The sequence below is a fragment of the Branchiostoma belcheri genome, unplaced genomic scaffold (genome assembly GCF_001625305.1).
Source record: "Branchiostoma belcheri isolate BF01 breed outbred unplaced genomic scaffold, Haploidv18h27 scaffold47, whole genome shotgun sequence".
Taxonomy (NCBI): Eukaryota; Metazoa; Chordata; class Leptocardii; order Amphioxiformes; family Branchiostomatidae; genus Branchiostoma; species Branchiostoma belcheri.
In genome coordinates, this window is record NW_017804098.1 from 780,359 (window position 1) to 799,452 (window position 19,094).

General features: G+C 41.4%; 3 protein-coding genes across 7 annotated transcripts; 2 read left to right on the top strand and 1 right to left on the bottom strand.

Annotated features, from left to right (window-relative positions):
- The first annotated feature begins 28 nt into the window (after positions 1–28).
- Positions 29–6,448, top strand: LOC109479150 (proto-oncogene c-Rel-like). 3 transcript variants are annotated; one of them, XM_019781030.1, is made up of 10 exons: positions 29–197; positions 930–1,367; positions 1,615–1,859; positions 2,185–2,333; positions 2,535–2,875; positions 3,100–3,188; positions 3,351–3,489; positions 3,691–3,816; positions 4,161–4,337; positions 4,490–6,448. In XM_019781030.1, exons 1-10 carry the CDS (start codon positions 182–184, stop codon positions 5,095–5,097), a joined length of 2,328 nt encoding a protein of 775 aa, XP_019636589.1. In that variant the 5' UTR covers positions 29–181; the 3' UTR covers positions 5,098–6,448. The 3 variants fall into 3 exon arrangements, with proteins under 3 accessions (XP_019636589.1, XP_019636590.1, XP_019636591.1); XM_019781031.1 differs by lacking the exon at positions 29–197 and adding an exon at positions 213–333; XM_019781032.1 differs by lacking the exon at positions 29–197 and adding an exon at positions 213–325.
- A 1,230-nt stretch (positions 6,449–7,678) lies between these two features.
- Positions 7,679–14,524, top strand: LOC109479165 (protein phosphatase 1 regulatory subunit 36-like). Of its 3 annotated transcripts, none has more exons than XM_019781050.1 (17): positions 7,679–8,128; positions 8,230–8,405; positions 8,639–8,728; positions 8,893–9,053; positions 9,398–9,467; positions 9,919–10,017; positions 10,209–10,349; positions 10,555–10,597; positions 10,717–10,799; positions 11,082–11,137; positions 11,302–11,398; positions 11,690–11,719; positions 11,951–12,037; positions 12,199–12,294; positions 12,531–12,632; positions 12,977–13,023; positions 13,466–14,524. In XM_019781050.1, exons 2-17 carry the CDS (start codon positions 8,326–8,328, stop codon positions 13,543–13,545), a joined length of 1,362 nt encoding a protein of 453 aa, XP_019636609.1. In that variant the 5' UTR covers positions 7,679–8,128; positions 8,230–8,325; the 3' UTR covers positions 13,546–14,524. The 3 variants fall into 3 exon arrangements, with proteins under 3 accessions (XP_019636609.1, XP_019636608.1, XP_019636610.1); XM_019781049.1 differs by having other exon boundaries at positions 7,681–8,053; positions 8,341–8,405; XM_019781051.1 differs by lacking the exon at positions 12,977–13,023 and having other exon boundaries at positions 7,681–8,053; positions 8,341–8,405.
- A 334-nt stretch (positions 14,525–14,858) lies between these two features.
- On the bottom strand, positions 14,859–17,698 carry LOC109479156 (sorting nexin-33-like). The gene is made up of 3 exons (XM_019781041.1): positions 17,420–17,698; positions 16,539–16,732; positions 14,859–16,378 (listed from the first exon to the last, which is right to left on the bottom strand). Exons 1-3 carry the CDS (start codon positions 17,647–17,649, stop codon positions 15,051–15,053), a joined length of 1,752 nt encoding a protein of 583 aa, XP_019636600.1. The 5' UTR covers positions 17,650–17,698; the 3' UTR covers positions 14,859–15,050.
- Between the last annotated feature and the right edge of the window lie 1,396 nt (positions 17,699–19,094).

Below are 19,094 nucleotides of genomic sequence, written 5' to 3' on the forward strand. Positions count from 1 at the left end.
CTCGGTTATTTTTTTGTTCATGTACCCTATGCCATCATCACGTGATGCTAATAGATTGATCGGGGATTCCCCGAGCGTCATCGGTAGTTTTTTTGCTACAAAATCTGGGGAATTTTTGGCCCAAAATAGGCGCTGACATCACAATAATTTTCCGAAATCGTGGAAGCCATATAGTCTCGGGATGGCTGAAACTTCAGGTAAGTGCATCAGAACTCTACATCACTTCGTGTCGTAGATAAACTTGCTCCGTTCAACTCTTCATCATCACGGAAGTGAAACTAAAAAGAGGAAGAGAAGGCATGGGGAGGGCAGTAAACACGCTTAGGTGAACAGGTAAACCATGGCAAAGCATATAGAATATGTATTGCCTTTGTTGATAAGCTCTAACATTCTACATTACCGTGTGTGTTTATAGCATCGTTTTAACCCTCACAATGTCGGGACTCCAGCATGATCGTGGGTATGCTTTTTAAATCCAGTCTTAACAAATTTTATTTGGTGATGGAGTTTTTACAATGAGTATTAGATGACTTTATGTAACATTGCAAAGCTATTAAAAAGCAAAAGCACCCATGAACATCCCAAAGTGATCTATTGTTCCCAGTATTAATGATGATAAAACGATACTGAAATATCATATCATGCAGTAGCTAATGTTAACAATTACAAGTACATGGCCTAGAAATGTTTTATATTATCAACATTAACTGTTATGTTGTCCAAGCATTGGTCAATATGTCAGACAAAATACAGCACATCGAAATATAACACTCTAACAATACTTGTACATAGTTTTTGAGATAATCCCCTAAAAAGAAAAGGTAGAGATCACATTATTCCACTTCCTCCTGTCCTCCGAAACACATGATCGTGTACTGTGTAATTGTATTAAACATATCCCATCACTGAGACTTCCATTTTCCTTCCAGACCCCAGCCTACTGGATGACGTTTGTCCCAGCATGCCACTGGAGACGATGCTAAAGCTCTTAGAACAGCCAGCATCCCACAGTCCCATGGACGAGACACAGAGGGCTGTTATGGAGGTTATGGACAGAGACAATACTGCTGTCATGGAGGTGTTGAATAGAGACCCTACAGAGGGGGCTATTCCTGTAGTTGTTAATGGAGATCCGGACACGTCAATGGCGGGGGTTCTGAACAGTGATGATCAAGTAGCCGTGATGGACGTACTGAACAGGGACCCATATGCCGAGGAAGTGACTGTTGTACTGGAGACAAAAACAAACTTTCCACCTGTAGAAGAAACAAGCAAAACTGTTGTAATACTGGACTCTGTGAACAATGATTCTATAAACATCAGTGGATCACAGCTACCCATGGACTGGGACACATTTCAAGAACTCGGTAAGCAGTCACATTATTCTGAACCTGCCTATTACATACACTTGGGCATGCCCCTGGTGTCAGTCCTTTTTAGACGTCTTGAGTTCTCTGGTTGCTGTTTACCTTGGCTTGGTGACGAATTTGAAAGTTGCTCAGTAGCAATATGAAAGTTTTTGCTGGTATTTTTCCTTTCATTGCCTTGTAATAATCTGACGTTCCAAGGTTTGAAGTTGAACAGAATGAATTTTTCTTTCTTGTATCATTTCAGAGGAAATCATAAAGAAGGATGAAATGCTGTTATCCACAACTGTGAAGCAGGAGCAGCCAGAGCTCAAGGACTTGGCAGCTTGTAGATTTCGGGAAGTGAAGGACAAGAAACCACCTGTTATTGAGATCATCGAGCAGCCCAAGGCCCGGAGCCTGCGCTTTCGCTACGAGTGTGAGGGACGGTCGGCGGGCAGCATCCTGGGCGAGAACTCCTCACCTGAGAACAGAACATACCCATCCATACGGGTCAGTCAGCTTCACACTACATCTTACTGAGTTTCTCATACATTCCTGTATACATTCATTCATTTATTTTATCGTCATTCTGTCATCCTCTGTAAAGAGTTGTTACAAACAAAGTTTCCAGTACTGTTTGTCTTTGTCTTGCTGAGAGACGTTCATGTCCTTATAAGTTAGTTTCTAAAGTGAGATTCACAAATTATTTCTTTCCCTCACTTACTGTCCATGTTAGCATCTCTTGTTCCCTGTCTTTTGACGGTTAGACATGATATACTTTGGATGTTGGGATTTGGTTTGTTTATTAATTTGTTTAATACCATTATAATTGCAGCTGCTAAACTGCAGTGGTCCTGCCATGATCCTGGTTTCCTTGGTAACCAAGGATGACCCGCCTAAGCCCCACCCACACAGCCTTGTGGGTAAAGGCTGCATTCACGGCATCTGTAAAATCAATGTTCCTGACTGCAGGGCACCAATCAGGTGGGTACAGCAGGGCGTACGTCTCAATAACTGTCCTTTTCCAATATTTTGTCTCTTATCTGTATCTGGTCACTTTTGAAGTAAGTCATTCAGAAATGGTGTAAAGTATAACGTATATCTGCATATGTTACAGCTAACATTGTGATGCTCATGTCAGTGTGCCATAACCTATACTGACTAGTCATCTCCCCTGTCTGTCAGCTTCCCCAACCTGGGGATCCAGTGTGTGAAGAGGAAGGAGATTACCCAGGCTCTGGCTCAGAGGTTACGTCTGGGGATCGACCCTTTCCACACGTACAACAGACACAAGGGGAAGATGGATGAGGTGGACCTGAACACGGTGCGGCTGTGTTTCCAGGCCTTCCTCCCTGACCCCCAGACTGGACAGTGTACTGTCTCAGTCCACCCCAGGGTGTCTACTCCCATCCACGACAAGAAAGCCCCCGGAGCAGCTGAGCTGAGAATATGTAAGATGAACAAAGTGTCGGGTCCTGTGACCGGAGGGGATGAGGTTACCCTGTTGTGCGACAAAGTTCAGAGAGGTGAGATATGTCCTCATGTCTCCACTCAAACTTGTGTTTACCTGGAATTGTAGTGTTTACACAACATGACTGTATTGGCAAACAGTATTTCTTTCACGTATCATTCAATTACATGTAACTGTACAAGATGTGTTAATGGTGAAAGAAAAGGTACTTGAAATTACTTTTTGAATATTATAAACAAGTTCATGGACATCATAAAGATACATTTTTCTCTCCCTCAGATGACATTGAAGTGATCTTCACAGCCAAGCCCATGGGAATCAAGTGGGAGTCCAGGGGAGACTTCTCACCTACTGAGGTGCACAGACAGGTAAGACCAGGGCCATGATATACATGTAGACTTCCAAGATCCACACATTACATTGTAATAACCATTTGTGGGATTCTTCTGTTAAAAGAGTATAGAATAGTGTGCCTTTCAAGCAGTCAAATATGTTGGTCTTGAACAGCAGATTGTTTTTTTTCTTTGTAGGTTGCCATTGTTTTCAAGGCTCCTGCATACTTTAACCTGACCATAAGGGAGCCAGTCAGAGTGCAGGTGCGACTGAGACGTCCGTCTGATGGGGAGGAAAGTGAGCCGTTTGACTGGATGTACACTCCAGTGGACAAAGGTTTGTGTCACTCTGTTGGGGGGTTGGAGACGGTCAGATGTTGGTGTTCTGTGTAAAGATAGAACCTGTTTTACGTGGTTCTGTTAACTACAAATTGCAGGTTGCTGTAATCTTCACTTACCGTTACGGAAAGTTGGCCAGTATGACTTGGAGTGAAAATGCATATTAAAGGCTTTGGTTTGTGGATGGTTTGTCCCACAGATGAACACAGTGTTGAGTCTAAGAGACGTAAGAAGATGCCAGACTTTGCCAAGTTCCTGAACATCCCTCCCAGCAGTGGGGCTACAGCAGGGCCAGCTCACACACACCGGATGGCAAGGTCCAACTGTAAGTAGTCTGCAACTTCTTGTTTTGTGAATACTATAAATCAAGAAATGTTTTTGTGGTGTCCTCATATGCAAAATCATGAAACTGCAAATATATATTTTCTATTCCTATTGTACTACAGAATTGTTTCAACCATCAACTTCCTCCTTTTCTCTTATACTGCAAAAATGAAACCACCATGAAGTAAATGCACTTACAGTTAAAGCTTCTTGGATGTTTCACTCATCATCAGCTAATAGATACAAGATTTAGCAGTATGGATGTCTGTATCCAGGCATGACTATTAACGGCAGACATGTTTTACCTGAAGTTGAATTAAGAAGTGACTTGTAACATTCCTGCAGTGAGAGGCCTTACCATGGAGTCACTACAGACACACCCATCCCCAGCAGCAGCAGCTGCAGCACCACCTGTGTCTGAGGATGTTAGACAGCTGTTACGCAGGAAAGTCCAGGGTCAAGGTCAAGGAGGATCACAGCAGCTGTTTATGCCTCCCATGCAGACTGGACAGCTCAAGCAAGGTATGTTGTTCGTTATCATTAGGGGGTCTTCCATGTATTCTGTTGTATAGTTCAATATTGTGTACTGTTGTTGCTACTGTGTGTTAACATTATATGTCACTGCTTTAGTGTATGTAGATTGAATGAACTCAGGATTCTGTTTGCTTTCACAGATCAAGACTTGCCCTCCTGTGCATTTGCCACCTCAAGTCAGCTTCCCTCCCAGCCAGGCCTGGCAGCTGCTAGCTCTGGTGCCTCTGCCATGAGAGCCGCTCCCCCAGCCTACCCACCATCCTCCCAGCCAGCCTACCCTCCCCAGTTCTCAGGGGTTAGCTTCAGTGGGCTGATGCAGGCCACTAAGTCTAACATCCCCCTGGCTTCCAGAGTGGACCCTACAGGTACAGTATACAACCCCGCAGCCTTCATCAGCAGGGGTGGGAGGAAGTCTGCCAAAACTGCAGCGTCTGGGACAGCTCAAAAACAGAAGCCGCCACCAACCACAGCTGCCTCTGCCTCTGCCTCAGGTGACAAGAACAACTTCACAACAACAGACCTGTCATCCCTGGGACTCACCTTCACACAGGTAGAGGTAAAGAAACCAGACCCACAGTCAGGGGTACAGCCAGAGGTTTACCTGGAACCATACCAGGGTGGGGATGAGCTGTTAAACTCCATAGATATCAGCTCGCTGGAGCTGGGGTCTGAGGTCACCATTGATGCCAACACTCATGCTGACCTTAATGAGCTACTAGAGATGGTCAAACAGGACAAAGAGGAGTGAGAAGTACCAATAGTGGTCTTTAGAGATGACCAGTCAGGTTTCAATATAACTTTAGGGCTTATTCTGTTTTTAACAAAATTGTCAATTCTGTTTGGTCTGTGATAGCTAGTTAGATTGCGTTTGGAAATGCACAAGGTAGTTTGCATGATGTTGTAATAAATACTTCATACTAAGGCAGCTATTTAGAATCAGGAGCTCTTTGGTATGATAGCATTTTTCCATGTGTAGCATATGTGAGCCAATATGTATTATGATACTGATAAGTGTGTAAACATTAGTACCATGTTTGAAATGTATGTACATACAGTTTTATAAATTTGCACATTAAATATGACATTTAGTGTTGAAGTGCCTTTTGTTTTGCATGGACATTTACTTTTTTCTCATCTAGATATCTAATGTTGAATACTTCAGTTTTTAAGTTTTGATATGTAAACTTAAGCTGTAATTGAGAAATTTATGATTCTGACAATGATTAACATTGGATATCTGAGCATGGATTTCAACATTCCATTTCATATTTTATGCTATGGTTGTTGCTGTTAAATACAATGGTATATACGTAAGAGTGTGAAAGCCAAGCTTTCTTTTGTAAAAAGTGTAAATATTGTGGCTATACTTGCTTGTACATGCCAGGTCATGACTGGCATTGCTGGCAAACTGGCCAGGGTACAGTCATCAATGTCACCGGCCACTGTGGTTACATATATCCACTGATGTCAAAATGGTATCATACTATATTAACATAATTAAGACTACATTCATTCTGACTGCATACACATTGCAGAAATATTCCTCTGCTTGCAATTGGTATGAATTTTTTTTTCAGTCAGTCAGAGCATCTGTCTTGAAAACATGTCTTTTATGGATGACATGTAGAAAGTAACATGAAAATGGACCAACTAGAACCTTGTTTGACCATGATTGTGTGGCAGGGGGAGGGTGTTTTTTTAGTAATGTGGCTTCTGCTGGTAATGGAGACAATCTGTACAGAATGTGCCTGATTAATTATGCAGACTTGGATAAAGGAAGGTAGGAGATAAGCTGATGCTGGTGATACATGTACCTACAGTAGTAGCAAAATGATGATTCTACATGTATTAGAAAGATAAAGTGGCTAAAAATAGCCTCATTTTAAGACATATTTATTTTTGCAAATACTATATACAGATGCATTATCAATGGTAATTTCTGTGTTTTAGATACATGTACTTTTATGAGTGCTGTTTGAGCCTTCAGCCTGCTTCAGGAACAATATTACTGACTACAGATTGAAGAACAATTTGCCGTTAGTTTGTTGTTGTGGTTGTATATGTATAAAAAGATCAATGTGTATTAAAACTGAGAGTGATATTGGTGCATGAAGTGCTGATTTTGAAGTTAACGTTATCTAATATCACTTATCTCTAGGCCACAGCAAATAACATCCACCATGCACTACATGGTATTGAAGCGCCACTAAGTGAAGGATTGCGGTACTTCAGCTACAAATTACTAGTAATCAGGATTGGTCCCATCAAAAGTATTAATTAGGCCAAACGGATTTGGTTTTGAATACATGGATGCAAACAAAATTGCATTCATTGTGAAATCTGTGGCAGGAAGGTTTGACACATGGTATACATTTATTTATTTATTTATTTTTTGTTCTTTCACATATTTGGCTTCGGCCGACCAGTGACCAAATTAAACAGTTACTATTGTACAGCCTGGCCAAGCAAAATGACATTTTGGTCGTTCAGGAGCTCTTCTGAACTGTTACCATTAACACACACGTTACGTACAGGTGCCTGCCACTATGACCTAATTTCCTGCTATAACAGTTACTGATTGTTTTTTGTGCGCATTTGCCTTACTATTGTGTGGACGTTCCTGCGGATGTCGAAACAGTATTTTTGCAATGATATTTTTGGTCGTTGTGTTGTAAACTAACTACTACCTGAGCTGCATATTGGAAAATTCACACCACCATACCCCAGACAGGTGATGGAGAGATAGGGTCCCTGTCCCGGGAGCGGCGCAAAGGCCCTTCCCGAGCCTTACAAAGAAGGGTGGGCGGGGAAAGAAATGCCTTTCCCCTCACACCTTACTCTCGGTCTACGACTCTTGCCCTAATCTCCAACTAGAGTCCAAGCAGATCTTTCGGTAGCCTCAGAAGACAGCCGCTTATATATATATATATATATATATAAACATACATAAATAACATACATATATAACGTTATATACTGTATTCAAGCTATAGCTATGTATGCGAAAATTCCCAATTTTGTGCATCATTTTTGACATGAAAATGATGGGTATTCCCTGTGAATTTACATTTTTACAAAGATTGAAGAACCAAAACAAAGCTGGTCTTGTAACAGAAGGGTTATCCTTCCACCCCATATATAGTTACATGTGTACTAGCATTTTGCTTCAGAATTATTCCTTGGAAGATGCGGTTTCTAGACGTGAGCGTCGAAAGGAAAGAAATTGGGGTGTGCACCTAAACGCAACGCGACTGGCAACACTTTATCCTTTTAAATTCCCGCCTTACCATGACGTCACAACTAATATCATTAACACGTGTGCGCATGTCATTCTTTATACGTCTCGTTCCCTGGATTTACTCTGAAAGTTACCCCGTATTCAACGTGAGAAATTGAGTGGTAAATGAAATATATATCAGGGACACATTTGTGTTAACATATCGTGACGCAGATAAGCAGGTTTTCGAAGTATCCATCTAGATGTCCAGGGCGTTCATTCTTTTAAATATGGCACCTGGGACAAAGAGCGACCCCGTTACTAACGTAACGTGACCTGTCACCTACGTAAACAAGATGGCGGAAAGTTTTTTGGAACAACCACTGGAATAGTAAATTTTGCCTTTGTTAGGCAATTGTAACGCAAAGTAGTGGCCGTTTGGACCAGCAGGAACACAATGGCAAAGGTTGAAACAATAGATGAGGAGGTTAGTGTAACAAATGTTCTGTTTTAGTTCTCTCACAGTAGTTTTAGTATGCAAGCCAGTAGATAAACCAGCCAGGCTTCTAGCCGTGGCGACTCTTGATTCGGGCTTACATTGCATTACCCTTGTCTGAGGGTAATGCAATGTAAGCCCGAATCAAGAGTCGCCACGGCTACCAGGCTTCAAGAAGCAAAACAAGGTCTGCTGCGTTCTGCACAGCTGTTCCCTTGTCATCTGAAGGATAGAAGACCATAGAAATTTGAAATGTGTTGCTTATGTGCCTCACTCAGCTTCCAATGCCGACCACGGGACGGTGGATTTGGAAGGAGGACACAAACTCACTGGAATTTGCAGGGTAAGGAGATTTTGTTGCATATGTGCATATAAGTTTTATAACGTTATCTACATGTACATCATGAAAGCCAGTCATAGAGCTTGCTGCCAAAGTCACAGGTCACAATGAATGTAGACTAAGATTGTAATTTAATCTGTACTGATGTCAACCTGAAAATGCCTCCAATGTATGCGTTGTTAGATTTCATGCACTTGAGACAATTTTTAATCTTCTGACACTGTTCAACTTACCAGATCACATCAAGTAGCAGAACACAAAGATGGTAAGAAGAAGAAAGGAAAGGGAGGTATCCACTTCCATGATGCAGGCAAGAGAAATGATAGGTAAGCTAGCTTCGCTAGAGGTGTTTCTCATGCACCATTTTGAATATTTTGTTTGTGTAGCAATTATAAAGCTTCCCAGCATCTAAGTTACTAACTGCATCATAAAACTACGTACTGTGGCCGCAAGGTGTAACTAGTAACAAGCACTGTATTGTCCCTTACAGAGCCAAGACACCGATGTTTGGTGCAGTGGGGAGGATGGGTGCAGGAGGAGTAGGGAAGGGTACAGCAGGGAAGGGATACGGACCCCACAGAGGATCTCCCAAACCCAGCATGAAGCAGACAGGGACAGATGGGATAAACATCACACTAGATCATGTCAAAGGTTGGATCTGTCTTTTTGTGATTTCTGTTTTGTCTTTCCTTTAAGCAAGAAACATATGCATTGAGATTTCACTCACAAGTTACAAAAATACACACAGATCTCTAGTAGTAGTATCGGGACAAAATGGTAAAACTAAATTCCACACTGTTAGAGGATAAATTTTCATCAGTTTTCATTTCTATTAGACTAATTTAGAGTAGAGTAGACTTTTCGTCTCGGTAGGAAGTTCTCTTCCACTGTGAGCCGCTCCTTGTACGTGTAGCTTGTAGCTATATAGTCAAACTTATTGAATTGTACATGCTAAATGCATAGTGTTTGACTTGTATCATTTTTTCCTTGCCCAGCTGTTGCACTTGACCTGCTTCAAGAAGTGGCGGTGTCTGATCTACCTGAGCACTTCTCAGTCTTCTCACAGTAGGTACCACCTACAGACACAAGGTCTAGTCATGCTGAGCAACAGACTGTAATGATAAAGAATTAAATACTAGTAGTAAGTTCATAATGATTATAATATAACTAAAGTTCATCTATGATATCTGTTACTATATGAGTGAGTGAGTGAGTGAGTGAGTGAGTGAGTGAGTGAGTGAGTGAGTGAGTGAGTGAGTGAGTGAGTGAGTGAGTGAGTGAGTGAGTGAGTGAGTGAGTGAGCAAGGGAGCGAGTAAGTGAGAGAGTGAGTGAGACTGAGAGTGAGTGAGTGAGTGAGTGAGTGAGAGTGCTCAAGTGAGATAGATTGGCTACAGGAGCAATTCTAATGAGTATATTGTACTCTAATCCAAATGTCACTGTTTTTTTTGTTTTTTGTTTTGTTTTTTTTATAGCAAAATTATGTTTTAAGCTGCTAATAATTTCCCTTTTCTACAGGACAGAACAGTTTGACTCCTTCCTGATCTCATTGCTGAATTATTTCAGCTGTTATTTTGAGCGACTTGCTCAGGAGAAGAAACCCACACCGATGACAACGTAAGCACAGAGTACATTTCTCATCACATATGACATGTATTTGTCTCCACAAATCAAAGGGAAAGACAATTTCTTAAATGTACCAACTGAGCTTAAATGATCTTTTTTGTAGTTGTTTTCTTGTGAGTTTTTCAATGCTGATGGTATATTGATGATGATCTAACCAACCACTGCACTGACGTTAATTTCAGAGAGCCAAGTCTTGCAGAGAAGAAGGCAATGGCAGAAGCCAGTGCTCGTATGGCTGTGGCCCAGAAGAGGCTGGGGCAGAGTTACTGTGTCCTGATCCTGGGGCTGGGCATCCCTCGCCAACACCACATGGGCTGTGGCATGTACGACTATCTAAGTTCTCTTCTAAAAACTTGTAACTCATATGGGTAATAATGGGTTACTTCAAAGTGAAACGTTTGTTGTACTGTACTCTTCCATGTTTTGCCAGATAATTACCAGACAGGATTAAACTTTCTAATTGGTTTCAAAAATTAAACTTTTGAAAAGCTAGAGTGGTCAAACGACATCATGTCTCTTCTCCTGCAGGAAGCGTGTTTCTTCTACATACACAGACAGGAGTATGTATGAGGTAAGCATTTTTGCATTTTTGTCATCTTTTATTGTGATGGAAACTAATGTTGAATGTTCAACATACAATGCTCATACCTGTCTGTGATTTACTGAATCATGTATTTCATTTTGTTACAGGCACTGTACAATGTCTGTACATATGTAACCTGGGTGACTTTCAGAAGAAGAGACTTTGAACTCATTCAGAAAGAAACAGGAAGGTAAGGTATTGGGAATCTTAAGTTCACTTCCATCTTACAGCTTATTTTCTGTAGTTTGATGGATTAGCTATCCAATGTGACAAGTCCTCGCTGTGTGGAAATTCATGGTAGATAAAGGAAATTAAAGTGTTATTTTCTTCCATGAAAGTTTCAAGAGCCCTGGAACATAATCGTAAATGTGTTGTCTTTAATCTGAGTGTCTAACATATTACTGTACCTTCACAATTCAGAATAATCTCCATTTTTTAGCTTTTAACTTCTTTCTTGATTTTGTATTTGCAGGATGCTTAGGTCAGACGTGTTCAACCCATCTCTAAGACCAAAATCTACACCAGAAGGTAAGTACCGCACATGGATTATGTTCAGTATGATTTGTAAGTGAAACTCAGTAGAAGTCTTTTTGACACTTTTCCTGTAAACTTTGTACCCTATAGAATCTGTCCTTTTAATACTTTTTCGTATATGATGCATGACAACAAAATATTTGATTATTGTTTTTCAGATGAGGAGGAAGAAATGGAAATGAAGGATGATAAAAAAGGGAAGAGGAATTTGGAAAGGAAGAGGATCAGTCCTGCAGAACACAGGAGGAGGATGGGGTAGGATCTCCACTTTCATAAGCAAAAACAAATTGAAAGGAGTGAAACTGGGGGTACTTTTTTGGAAGGGGGTATTAGACACAACTAAGAAAGGGTGTAAGTCATCTTTGGAATTTATGAAGGGTTAATTGAATGAAAAGTAAGATACATGCACAAGAAATCAGAAATTTTGAAGATCTTTTGAATGCATTGACTTCCTATCAAACCTTTCAGTAAATTGCCTCTTTCTCTCAGAGTTGTCTGTATGTATGATACAGCAAAGTTGATCCATTCCTTTTCCTCCACTTACAGTAAGAGGCCACCCATAAAAGAAGTTGTCAAGTAAGTACTTGTCACATGTTAATCCATGTATCATCTTCATTTTATCTATAGCACAGTAGGATGCAACTCAGTATCTGATTTAATAAGAAAATGGTCAATTTCAATTAACTAGAAATGATTTGTACTAGGAAAATTTTATTGACTCACAAATGTCCACTTACATTCATGTTAGTGTCCAAATGTTCTGCAACAATCTACCATATGTTGATACCATTTATTGTTTTGCTTCAGCCAACGTTCCCCAGCTCTAGTGTCTATCCTGCCCAATCCAAAAGAGGAAGCCCCCTGGCTTTTCCAGCACAAGCCTGCAATCAAGGGGTAAGAATACAACAATGGTTTTCTCTGAAATACAAGTATAATGCGTATAATGAAATATCAACACTTAACATGCAGAGAATTCGTCTCTCCATGCTGAGGCCAGTTAACATTTGACAATTAAGACAGTGACTTCAAATCCTGTTTCTTTTCCTCACAAACAGAGATGGTACAGCTGCTCCCAAACCTTTCCAGGAGCTGTCAGTGGATATGACAGAGGAAGAGTTTGAGATCTTCCTGCCCAGTCCTCTCAAGACAAAGTAAGATACAAAAAACTATTCCTCATTTCACTACCTCATTAGATTTACCAGTATCAGTTTTTGGATGTGATTCATTGAAAGTTAAAAAGTTAGTGATTTAAAATGCACTGGACATTCATCAAGTACTGTGGTTATGAAGGGCATAGTGCCTAGGTGTGTGTAAGAAACTGGTTGGCTAATTCTTTTTGGCAGAGCTGAGTGTGTCAATCCTGTCTGATGTTAACATTTCTCCCCAGAGTTGGGATCATAGGAGAGCCCATGAGCCAGTACAACCCACAGACGCTCACTCCGCTGGGTGCAGAGCAGGATGAGGAGAATGAGGCAGACTCCAGAAGAAAGTGAGTCATGAGTACGAATGACATTAAGGTTTGCTTTGTTGTCCATTACAGACAGTTGCTGTGTCACACAGTTTGCTAACCTTGCATATGTGAGCCCAGGTAATGATGAGAGATTTGGTCTCCCTCATCAGTGCAAATTGCTAGAGGCTTTGCTTATTGTACACAGCTGATGTTCAGCACTTTTCAGGTATAAATGTCTTACTGTATTACAGCAAGGAAATTTTCCAAGTGTGTTTTACATGCACTTTGCACTTGTTTGTTTAGCATACTCATAAGTGTGTATTGACACTGTTGTGCACTAACTCACGTTCCCCGTGTGCTGTGTTGTGTCCATTTTCTTGTAGTTCCTTGTTTGGTTCACCAGCCAAGTCACCAGCCAACACAAGGCAAGGTATGAAGAAGGCAAAAACAGCATTATGTATTCAAGGGTGAAGGTGGAAGGCTGCATGCTTGCCTCTCAATAGATGAGCAGTGTAGTCTTGCATGCTACTAGCTACATGTACAAACAAGGTAGCAAGGAACCTAGGGCTTCAGGCCAGCAGTACTGGTGTATTATGAATCCTGATGGCTGTTCTCAGACTTAAGAGGTATTGCATGCCCCTCTGGCAGAGTTGCGGTCAGTGAAAAGTACACAAGCATTGAAGTTGTGCATGCTTGCTTCTGCTTTTCTAGAAGGGATGAATGCAGGAAGATGCTATTTTGCAGGCTAATTCTATTGACCTGTGCATGGGAGCCACTACTTGCTGCTGATTGTTCTAGATCTGTAGGCTGAGGTGAGGTTGACCTACACAAACATGTGAGCATGGTTTAACCCCCCTTCTTTTGTTCCACAGGGAGTACAGCCCAGAATCGGATGACGACTTCCATGTCAATGACAACTGATGCCTTTTCTGTGGTTGATGAAGATGAGTGATATGTTAGGAGCCACTTGCTGCTATTGCATGAAGTTTCATGCACATAAAAGACAATTTTGTAACTAATGTAGGTGTTTTCAAATTGGTCTTTTGTTCAAATGAAGTCTAATGGCAATGTACACAAGGAAGGATTGTGTCATCATTACAGTAGAAAAAGTGGTTAAACTTGGATTGGCACTGACCATGGCAGGTAGAATCCTATCATACATGACTTTGCCATGGTAGCCTGTAGAATTGGTCAAACAAAAATGTCTTGAGTCTTGATGATACTGGACAATGTTTGTGTGTTTTAGAGTTTTGTATAATTTGTAAGGTATTGTATGTTAATTTTGGTGTAATATTCAACTTTACTCCTATGAATTGGGCATAATGTCACTTGTATCAAATGTACAGCTTTGTAGATGACAAGATACATTTTAAAAATGTTTTTCTTTATCACTGAATTTCTACAGTAGGCTCTGTAAGTATTACTATTATTACAAAAATGTAGATGCATATGCACAATACACTGGTCTTAAGAGGTAGATTTTGAACACAAACACAGTTTAATGCACTTGCAAATTACATCCGTTTCATTCCATGAATATTACACTTAATGTATTGTTTGCATTTCTCTTTTGTTTAAAGTCGCATTGAAACATATCAAATATATAAATTAATCATTTTTATCTTTGATAGGTGTCATGGTGTAAAAATGCCATTGCACTGGTTGTATAAATGCACCATTTGTTCTGTTGCATCAGATAGCACTATCCAGATTATTGTAGATTTTATACCTTTGCAGGTAAGTTCTATATACATGGTCATTTCATATACGCAACACTGAAAACTATCTATTAGATATTCTATTCTTAACATGGAATTTCAAACAATTTCATTCAGTATTTGGCAAGGAATCCAGCTTTACATCTTGAACTATTTACATCATTACTGCACTTCTTATAATGTGAAGAAATAAGGTCTAAGAAGAATGTTTAACTTCACTGTACACGTTGTTGTTATTTGTTGTTTTTACTGTAATTCTAAACAGATATGATTAACATGACAAGCTCCTGCAAAAAGAATTGAACAAAAAGTATATGTACATTGTAAATGTAATATTGAAACCACAAGATCCAGATTTTAAAAAAATCAATATTGTAATAACATTATCAGAATGTGGCAATACCCGGTAATGATGATGAGTATGTTACCACAAAAACTAAGTTTACATCTTTGAAAGTGTATCAAACAACAATGACAAAGTTTCTGATTCATTCCCTGAAATACAAAAATGTATAGAAGATAATCAGATGCTTTACAATCAGAATCGTGAAGCAAAACTGTTACATTGAAAGTCTACATATAATGCAGATTTCTATCAGATAAAACATTTAATTGAATGGTATATGGCATCTGGCATTAGAAAGGCCCACAATAGAAAATATGAATGTTCTTAATAATTTCATTTGTTTTGCTTATCATCTTCTCTTCTGGACAAGCATGTATGATTTGCTGATCAACTTCAGACAGCATCATAGTTCTTTAGGCTTTCTTCCAGGGTGGTCTTTATTTTGTCGTAGAACTGAATCTGTTCTGTTAAGAAATGCTGGGCAATAGCCTTGAAGTCGACCACCCTCATCTCATGGAAGTGTTGGATCTCAGCGAGAGTGGTGTAGGTGATGACATCAGATCGTGCCCCAACTTCCTCCAGTTCTTCAGCGGACATCTTTCCTTCATCCACCATCCGCTGGCACTCCCGTACCTTCGTCATTGTTCCTTTCATGGACTGGAGGATGTCAGGGAAGGTGGACAGGATGCCCTTGTACTCATCTACCTTCAGCATGAGGACATTCAGGTCATGCTGTGGCTGCTCCTCAAACATTTTGCCAATCTGAAAGTAAGCTGCACCAGTTTTCCATAGGGCATTGGTAAGGGGCTTTGATGATGGCTTCTTATCCAAATCAAAAGTTGTTCCAAGCTTTGTGAAAGCCTCTCCGACTCTTTGGTACTCCCTCTTGAAGCCTCCCATGTGTTTCTTGGTACTCTCTGCAGCTACAGCAAGTAGATTCTTCGCACTGTCATCCATGCTCTTCTGGAACCTGTTGAAGTTCTCCATGTTGGTCTCTATCCTGGCTGCTGGTAGACGTGCCTGAGGTGCCTCTACGGTGTGGAAGAAAGCTCCTCCAACCAGTGGATCTTTCTCTGCTCTTCTCTTCCCATCCTTCCAGGTTTTGTCAGAAGATTGGAGGAAGAACTGGAAGACCTCTGACTGGGCGACAACAGGATGGCGTGACATGCGATCCACCCACAGCTGGAGCTGCTGCCGGCGCCCTTCCACAAAGTCTGCCTCGTACCTGCCTGTCACTTGCTTCTCAGGGAGCGGAGGCACAGCGATTGTGGTGAACTTCTCGATCAGCCTTTCATACAGCCAATCAAAGTGCTTGTACCTTCTACTGACTGTCTGGTTGGTGTTGTCTGGAGTCAGCTGGTAGGTAATGAAACTCTTCAGCCCTTTCAGCTTACTTTCCTTTGTTGGATCGGCCACACTGACCTTGTATGGTGCAGGGTTTGGACCCCATGACCACCCCTCTTGTATTTCTGTGACAACGACTCTGTTCTTTGTAGAGCCTGCACTTTTTGTGGTGCCCAAAATGAAGGCTTCTCCACCAGACTTCACAAACATGGAGAACCTATTCAGGCTTTTTCTCATGGTGCCACCTGACTTGCCAGCATCACTGCCCATGGTTTTGGTGGTTGGAGATGTGGGTGTGGTCGCTGTGCTGCTGCCGGTGCTCGCACCATCATCATCCCAGTCATCATCCCACCCCTCCTCCTGACCACCTGTCTGGGCTGAAGAACACAGAAAATGGAATCAAACATTTCAGTAGCCCAAGGAATGGTTGCATCTGCAAAAGGGCTCTTGTTCATAGAGGCCTAGCGCCTGCATTAAACCAGTGACATAAGAATTATAAGTTTCATCCCAGGAAGCTCTACTGCCTCAAGGACTTACCAGGTGTGGTGTCCCCCCACGAGTCCTGCCCATAGCTGGAGGAGTAGGCTGTGTTGGCGACACCCTGGTCCCAGGGGTCAGTGGCTGCAGTGTTCTGGTACTGGCTGGAGGGATCATTCCACTGGTCAGCAGCTGAGGCGCTCTCCTGTGTATAGGTGTTGGCTGAGGTATCCTGGGACCCATTGTAGTAAGAACTATCAAACAATAAAAGAAGGGTCACTCCTCAGCTGTAATGTATTCACTGAGAAACCATAAGATTTACCAGTCTTGCTCATATTTCAACCCCTAATAATCTAATAACCATTCAGTGGAGTCCTTGGCGCCACGACTTCCTCCAGATGTCACATCCTTTTCCAGCGGAAGCCTAAGGACACAAGCTTGATTCTCTACAGTTCTAAGAGACACAGGCGATATTGATTCCAAGGCTACTAGGGAAATTATGATAATACATACACACACACACACCATGTTTTTCAGTGTTACTTTAACTGGGTTTTAGTCCAACACCTTTTAACGATTTTTTAGAATTATCTATCATGATCTACTCAATACTGACGCGGGATCGGGACATCCCGTCTGGGAGAATGGTTACTACAGTATCAAGACGTCTTCAAAACTAGGCCCCAAACCTTTCTGTACCAGCAAAAACGTTTACTAAGCAAGTTCCTCAGTCCCACCTGTTATTTGCTGTGTGTAAACAGTTCTGGGTACAAAGTCTGGCTGTTGCGCCACCGTTTCAGTACTTTTCGCCCGATACATTGATTTATTCTATATCAATCCTAAGCGTGTTCCCTTTCATTTCCGACAGTAATCAAAATTATAGGTTGTAAAGAAACGATAGACAGCCTTAGCAGTTCCGTGATACGCAGTGGTAGCCATACCTGTCGGCTGCTGGGGGCGTTTCCGTCACCGCCTCGCCACTCCCCGCGGTCTCCTCCACATAGGCCGACGGGAAGTAGCCAGCTTCTCCCCGGTCATTCTGACCCTCCCACCAGCCCTCCCCGACATCCTTCCTTAGTATCGTTATTATCTCATCTGTGTAGATGGTTAGCTCGCCGTTTTCCGCGACACCCTCGAAATCGTACAAAACTCTCACTTTTTCCTCCCCCATGTCGTCCAACAGGTCACAGCGCGGAACACGTTTGTTTTTCTGATCAGCTGATCCCCTCATGGGTAAAGGGACCATTTATCTTGTCCCGAGTATGTAAATTAGACTCCTTAAACAGCAATGCATGCAAATATCATGCAGATATATAATAATGCGGAAGAAACTAGGAGAAACTAGTAAAAAGCAGTAGAAATCGGGAGAATATAAAAGAAAGAAGGAGAAAGCAAGAAAAAGCTAGCAAATATAGGAGAAAGCGAAAGAATACAGGAGAAAGCTGGGGAATACAGGAGAAAGCAGGGGAACACAGGAGAACACGGGAGAAACCAGGAGAACCCAGGAGAAAGCAGGAGAACACAGGAGAAAGCAGGAGAAAGCAGGAGAACACAGGAGAAACCAGGAGAACCCAGGAGAAAGCAGGAGAACACAGGAGAAAGCAGGAGAACACAAGAGAAAGCTGTAGAACACAGGAGAAAGCAGGAGAACAGAGGAGAAACCAGGAGAATACAGGAGAAAGCAGGAGAAACCAGGAGAACACAGGAGAAACCAGGAGAACACAGGAGAAACCAGGAGAACACAGGAGAAACCAGGAGAACACAGGAGAAACCAGGAGAACACAGGAGAAATTAGGAGAAAGCAGGATCTAGGAGAATACAGGAGAAAGCAGGAGATCAGGCAGTTTTTTCAGGCTGTCGGTACCTCTGTAAGGGATTAAAAACTCACACACAGATGTGTAGACCAACTACATGTATTTATTTGATTCTCAAAATCAAAAGATATACATATTCTTTTATACAATACTGGGCCCGCTCACACTTCTTATAGTGAAGCATGCAAACTACTCGAACTGCCCACCCTGGTAAGCCGCCGCCGCCAGCTGTGCTACAAGTTCGCTACACGCCTGCTGAAGTCGGAGACTTTCAGAGACTGGCTACCCCCATATCGCAGTGAGATCGGCGCCAAAACTACTAGATCATCACACCTACTTGACTCTGTAAAAGCACATACAGATAGATATAAAAAAGCCCTATCCCATATATGACATCCCTTCTGAATGAGCATGATACCTAATGCCAATTCTTTTCAACTTTCCCCTTGTTCACGTATACAAACCCGATTAAATGTAATAAGTTATCTGTCGTAAAGTTTAGTAATTTCATATTCGAGTTTATTACAATGTACGAATGTGTAGCTATTAACTTAAAATATATTGTACCAGTTTTTAATCATATTTTGTATATTTTGTCGGTGCTTTAGTGTTATTATATCTTTTAACGATAAGTTACATACTGTAAATTAAAAGAAGGTGTTTGAACAACCTAATACTATCACCAAAATTCAGTCTTAGAACTGCAAGTGTGATACGTCTGGACAAAATGTCAAATAAACCATTCATATTCCTACAATTATAGATGTTACTAAGTCATGTAACTCCATCTCTGTTCCTTTGT

What these genes read in the sequence shown, in the direction of transcription:
- LOC109479165 (XM_019781049.1), top strand. Translation starts at nt 8,024, where the DNA reads ATGGCAAAGGTTGAAACAATAGATGAGGAG. An exon ending in CACTTCTCAGTCTTCTCACA is followed by an intron (nt 9,468 to 9,918) that starts GTAGGTACCACC and finishes CCTTTTCTACAG; the next exon opens with GACAGAACAGTTTGACTCCT. An exon ending in ATTCAGAAAGAAACAGGAAG is followed by an intron (nt 10,800 to 11,081) that starts GTAAGGTATTGG and finishes TTGTATTTGCAG; the next exon opens with GATGCTTAGGTCAGACGTGT.
- LOC109479150 (XM_019781030.1), top strand. An exon ending in CTACTGAGGTGCACAGACAG is followed by an intron (nt 3,189 to 3,350) that starts GTAAGACCAGGG and finishes TTTTCTTTGTAG; the next exon opens with GTTGCCATTGTTTTCAAGGC. An exon ending in CCGGATGGCAAGGTCCAACT is followed by an intron (nt 3,817 to 4,160) that starts GTAAGTAGTCTG and finishes ACATTCCTGCAG; the next exon opens with TGAGAGGCCTTACCATGGAG.
- LOC109479156 (XM_019781041.1), bottom strand. Translation starts at nt 17,649, where the DNA reads ATGGGGGAGGAAAAAGTGAGAGTTTTGTACGATTTCGAGGGTGTCGCG. An exon ending in ACGCCCCCAGCAGCCGACAG is followed by an intron (nt 16,733 to 17,419) that starts GTATGGCTACCA and finishes ATTGTTTGATAG; the next exon opens with TTCTTACTACAATGGGTCCC. An exon ending in GTGGGGGGACACCACACCTG is followed by an intron (nt 16,379 to 16,538) that starts GTAAGTCCTTGA and finishes TGTGTTCTTCAG; the next exon opens with CCCAGACAGGTGGTCAGGAG.